This window comes from Colletotrichum chrysophilum (assembly GCF_026319265.1).
Source record: "Colletotrichum chrysophilum strain AFK26 chromosome Unknown scaffold_10, whole genome shotgun sequence".
In the NCBI taxonomy this organism is placed as follows: domain Eukaryota; kingdom Fungi; phylum Ascomycota; class Sordariomycetes; order Glomerellales; family Glomerellaceae; genus Colletotrichum; species Colletotrichum chrysophilum.
The window spans coordinates 367,285-373,284 of NW_026517297.1; the positions used below are offsets into that span (position 1 = coordinate 367,285).

Genomic DNA, 6,000 nt, shown 5'->3' on the forward strand with positions numbered 1-6,000 from the left:
TGAGGCTTGGCTCTCAATGCGAACTGTGTCCGCGCCTGCCTGACGACGGGACGTTTCCAATCCTCGCCAACGCAAATGCAGTTTTACGAGGAGACGTGATTTGAGAAAGAAGCCGAACCTGCCGCAGAGGCCACCACCACCTCACCTCAAGTCTCCAAGTCCCCAAGTCCCCTACGTACCTTCTTTGCAAAGTCCCAAGTAACGGTTAGGTAGGGCCGGGCGAGGTAAGAAGGTAGGTGCAGAAGGTACCTTCCCACATCTTGTTGCCGCAAAAGTGACTTGGACATGACGAAATCGTAAGCTGGAACACACGCTTACACTCACACACACCACCTCACAACGTGTCTCCGTCTCTGTATGCGACCAATTTCGAGACCAACACCAGCTTCAATTTAGACGTGCATTCATTGCATTCTCTGTCTCAATTCTCGTAAATTTCGCAATCTCTCTCCTTGTTCAATCATAATCACCACCACCACAACCATCTTCGGACGCCTCGTCGACCTTACTCCGTCCGTTCCCTCGTCCGCTCGTTTCCACAATCCTGGCATCTTGTCTCGGTCGAACTCTGCCTTTCTCGTCCATCCGGTCTTTAGTGGTCCGGTCTGGTCATCTGCCCTGCAGTCGCAAATCTCCACCACCACCATCATCATCCAGCAGAACCGCCCCCCCATCATCATCATCACCCATCATCATCGTCGCCGGCGTCGTCACCCACTCCGTCCCTTCCAAGCCCTCGTCCGCGTCTGATCACCATCCCCGTGCCCACAGACTCGACCGATATGACCACTGCCCAGCCTTCGGATTCGCGGCTGAGACCCTCCACCGAACCCAGAGGACCCCCAAAATGCAAAAAAGGACCTTCCAAGCCTCAAGGTTGACGACGAAGAAATAAGGTGATCAGACGCTAGAATGGAGTCCCACTCCTTCTAGAAAGATTGCCCGGGATCCCTGGGTCGCATAACTGATCTTTTAATTGCCAGGTATGCGTGAAACGCGTTTCCTTCATGCGATACCCGTCTGACCCCTGCTCCAGCTTCAAAACTACCCCCCTCCCATGATCCATCATGTCTCGACAAAGTCAACTCGCCCGGCTTCTCGCCCACCAGCAACCCACACGGAACCACTGCGATACCGCCAGACACTCGACCGCACCACAACCGCCAGCTCTGCGGCAGCCCTTCGCCGTGCTCCGTCCGAGTGCCCTACCTACCTCATCAGCCCTCCTCTTCGACTTTTCGTCCCAGCCCTCTCTCGTCCAAGCGCCCCTGCTACTGGCTCGGCCCTCTCCTCGTCGAGACGAGCCAACCTTCCTTGCCAGCAGTTGTTGACCTTGGCTCGACTACACGGTACTTCGCGGTACCTTTTGCCCAGGCGCCGATGCAGTCCTGGGCGACCACCAGCAGCTTGTATGATGACTTGCTTACCTTCACGCACCAAGAGCCCGGGATGTGCATTGAGTCGCACAATCTCCTAATTGCCGAGAGCCGGGGTTCTCTCTTTTTTCCGCATCTGCTTACACCCACCACATTCCCGGCTGGCGCTCCATCGGGTGGGTGGGTGCAACCGCGCGAGCACGCGTGTACGTTGCTGTGCAGTAGTCTTGGGATGCCCTCATGGCCGTGGAAACGACGAATATGTCGAGTTGGGCCAGCCAAACACACGTGGTCGGCGGCAGCGCGCGCTTCCCATGCAAACAGACGAATAGTCAAGTCGAGCGAACGGCTATCATCCCATGGTTTCGACGACGGCACCATCGTGTGGCCTGGACGTCGAGTCGCACACGTCCCAAGTTCCCAAAATTCTTCACAAAAAAAGTGTTACCCCACAGGCTAACTAGTCTTGTCTTATCGACCCTCCCCTCCGTCCCATCTTGACGACGACGCGCGCGCGCGCCGCAACCCGCGTGGGCGTGGTTACCTCTATCAGCCGCCGCCGCCGCATTGCCGAAGCAGAACCTCAACCGTGGCGCCGCGGCCATCTTCATCTCGGCCAATTTCATTCACAGTTGTACACCTCAAGTCGCTGCTCTGCATACGGCCATCTGGCGCCCTGACCTGCCAGATTCGAATGCTTCGCCATGGAGGCGAAGACCGAAGAGTCACGACGTTTCTCATCTTTGGAACGCAAATCCCCCTGCTGCGGTCGACTTCATCTTGTGTCAACCGGGGTCGCATGCCTCCTGGGACCACTGACGTTGTCTTCCGAGTCGCTCCCGAGTTTTTGGCCGGGAGTCTGAGGGGTGAAAGCAGGCCACAAGCCCCAACTGGCGGCACTGGAGATCAGGGCCAGAGAAAACCACAGGGTCGATCCAGCATTCGACGTCGAAAAGGCCCGGCCTTGTCTGCCGGCCGTGGTTTTTCTTCTCCTTTCCCACCCGGCAGTCCCTGGTTTTTACCCCTCGGCAATCTGCCCACTAGGACGAGTGGCTGTTGCAACCTTACCGTGTTGCTGGCCCTATCGCATACTAGAGCGGCGATTTCTCTTCACGGTTCTGCTATACCCTCCCTGCTTCAGATATACCCCCTTCAGGGCCAAGGCATGACTTCTCAGCGCTCACCCAGCCATTTTTCTTTCCCAAAACCTGCTGTTTGCCCCCCGACCGGCTCCACTGCACTGGCCAGAATGGGCAGAGTTGTTCAGGTTGCGCTGTTCACTGCTGGTCCTCACCCGAAGAAAACACCCTGGTCAAGGCCGACCGGGGGGAGGAGGTCCAGGGACTCAAGCTCCCGCACATACGCACACACACACACACACACACACCAAGTCAACTGCCTTGGGCCAAGAGCTGCCACCCCTGGTACTGTTTTTTTCCCTCTCTCTTTTCTGACCTTTCGTCTCCTCTCCTCTCAGCGTGCACATCCCCTCAGTGAAGCAGGGGACCGAGCAACATGGGCGGCCTTCTTCTCAGAACTTCACTTGTCATGGTCTTCCCAACCAGCCAGCGCATGGTAGGGCTCGTTTCAGCTTCTATCCCTCATTCGACTGAAGGTGTTTGGATTCCTTCCATGCGTTTTTCCAGACCTCTCTGCTGTCTGGGTCGCCTAGCCCTCCTTCCAGGATTTGATCGAAGTTATCCGGGGGCTTCTTAGAGTTACGAAATTGTTCAGACCTGGCCCCCGGGTACCCTGTCTGTCAACTGTTCTAAGCTGTCTGCTGTCATGCCCACCCCTCGCTCGTTGCATCATCAGAGCCGGCCGGGGGCACTCCTGCTTCTATATCCGGCAGCGAAACCCATGGCATAAGATCCCCAAATTATGCTACCGTCATCACTGGGCAAGGTTAACTTGAGTCTCCGCAACCTACTCAGGAACAGAATACGTCTCGCACATGGCGAATCGCTTACAATGTGCTTTAACTCGGGAACAAAAGCGGCGGTAGTCGATGTACCCTTTTTCTTTTGCCTCACACCCTGTGCATACCATACCTACTACCCTTGGCCCTCCGTCCCTCGTTCTCCTACCTACCTCGCACTCAGTCAGTCACTCAGAAGACTCCTCTCTTGCCCGGTCCCCTTCCCTTGTCTTCCCTTGCCTTGCCTTGCCTCAACCGACCAGACCCCCAGACGGGACCAGACAGACTGGAACCCACACAGCCCTCTATTCCTCTTTTCGATAAGGCACATCGGACGATATAATGCAGCCCTTGCCCACGCCCGCGCTTTCTCTTTTTTGACCCCTTCATCACTATATTAGCTGTCCAGGGCCAACGGGATTTATAATAAGTCAAGGGAAGATCCCGTGAGCTTAAACAGCGCGTGGCAACAACCAGTTCAAAAAGGGTAGCATGGTTACCTCGACTTCTATTTCGTCTTAATAATTTTTTCCCACCTTACGCCAGCCAAAGGGAACCCATCCGTCTGGCCGTGCAGTCAGACAGCTCTCCACCAACGAGGAGACTAATTCTACAAGACGGCAACACCACCAACTCGGGACTTGTCTCTTCCAGTCTCCGTCATCATCAGCATCAGCACCAGCATCAACCACTGCAATCACCGGCGACCGCCAACAATCTCTCAAAATTCCACAATACCCTTCTCCCGAGATTCCGCACCCAACCGCGACCATTCTCTCCACACCGCCTGGGCACGAATGTTCGTTGACTTTGGACGGGAGGTCTCATCACGGCGACACCATAGCGCTGTCACAGGATCGCAGTTTGAGAGACTTCCACCCAGCTCGCGACCCCGCAACGTCGCACCAACAACCCTCCCCTCTCCCGACGCCGCCCGAGAGGGCATTCGCTCAACCAATTCTTTCACTTCAGAGCCCGGCGACCGTCCAGAGCGGTTCGCTCTGGCGGAACCCATGTATTGGAGGCACACTGGCGGGCAACTACCGAGTAGGGGACTACAATGTCGATTACTCTGCACAGGAGTCGCATCCGGGCGAGCAGAGTCAGCAGCAGCATGGTTATGACACGACGCCATCCCATCAGCAGCATCATAGGAGCTCCATTCACCATGGCGCCCAACACACGCCCACGCTCCATGATCCGTCCCCGAGCCACCATTCCCACCATCCGGGAATGCAGCAGCACCATCCTCACCACTCCCACCAGGTACTAATGGATCCAGCGCACCAGATGGGGCATGCCAGACATCTTGGCCCGCCTCATTATGGTGCTCCGGGTCCTGTGGTTGCTCCTCTGTATCCCTCGATGACAACGCCCACCCAGTCCCACGCGCCGCACGGAGCCCCAAAGAGACCCAGACCTGATGACCTCGACCTTTCCGTGCCTGGAATCCCGGATCTGGAGCAGACTGACCTCGAGAGCATGCAACAGACGCCACTGGGAACTGGTTACGGGCAAGGAGTTCAAGTACAACCTCCCACGCACCACCACCATCGACTTCCTGACACAGGGCCCCCTTCTAAGCTAATGAGGCGCGATGGAGATGGCGGGGACAGAGGCGGCGCTCCAAGCGTGGTAGGACAAGCTGGCATGCCCGCTCCAGCACCGAGACCGCGAGGGCCGAAGCTCAAGTTCACGCCTGAAGACGACCAACTTCTAATCGACCTGAAGGAGAACAAATCACTTACCTGGAAACAAATCGCCGACTTTTTCCCTGGTCGATCATCTGGAACCTTGCAAGTGCGCTACTGCACGAAGCTGAAAGCTAAGACAACCCAATGGACCGACGAGACGGTATGTTACCCTTGTGTTGACATCGAATCTATGCCCAAGTACGAATTCTAATCTTCCTTTTGGCTTAGGACCAAAAGCTTCGCACTGCACTTCAAGACTACGAGAATGAGAAATGGCGCATTGTGGCCAACAAAGTCGGGACCGGCTTCACCCCTGCCGCTTGCCGCGAGCGCGCCCAGGAGTTGATGGGTGGTATGGGTGCTCCTTTATAGCATTCAATGTCTCCACCGGGAGCAACTGAGCCCCCGGCTGGAGACACCATCTACACGCAGCAGCTTCAGTGATGAAGAGGAGCTTGCCTTCAGCGATGATCTCCATTACGCGACATGGAACGACATGGCCCAACCAGAGCATTCAGACCGACTCCTCCAAACACCGCACTCTAATAATCACGCGGACTGTCGGGAGGACGCGAGAGTCTACGATAAATCTGCCGTCGTTGCTTGTAATAGCTTGGGCTACCGACAATAAAGAGTACGCAGGGGTTCGAAGACCTGCTCCAGCTCCGACCTTCGAGCATTACTCTGAGATGGAGGCCCTGACACCGCAAACCGCACATCGCCTCTTTGATTTCAGCATGTCTTGCCCCTCGATCACGGCCGAGGGAATCATAGTCCTTTTGCTTCATTTTTGCTGGATTCCCCTTCCGCCTAATTCTAGAGATACCCCCGGACATCACGGGTTACCTTATTCAACCCTTTTTACCCTTCAAATTCGCACCTTCGACCGACTTCTTCTTTTTTACGGTTCCGAATCATGACACAACACACATTAGACTTGGGGGGCACACACACCGAACTATGCAATATACGGCCTTTTTGTTTGTTCATCCCATCCTTCGTACGACTTGCT

The 6,000-nt window shown here is 55.8% G+C and overlaps 1 protein-coding gene across 1 annotated transcript; it reads left to right on the forward strand.

The window, feature by feature from the left end:
* Positions 1–4,944: 4,944 nt before the first annotated feature.
* On the forward strand, positions 4,945–5,360 carry COL26b_002139 (uncharacterized protein; the record flags this gene model as incomplete). Its single annotated transcript, XM_053175068.1, has 2 exons — positions 4,945–5,148; positions 5,217–5,360. 2 exons carry the CDS (start codon positions 4,945–4,947, stop codon positions 5,358–5,360), a joined length of 348 nt encoding a protein of 115 aa, XP_053041012.1.
* Between the last annotated feature and the right edge of the window lie 640 nt (positions 5,361–6,000).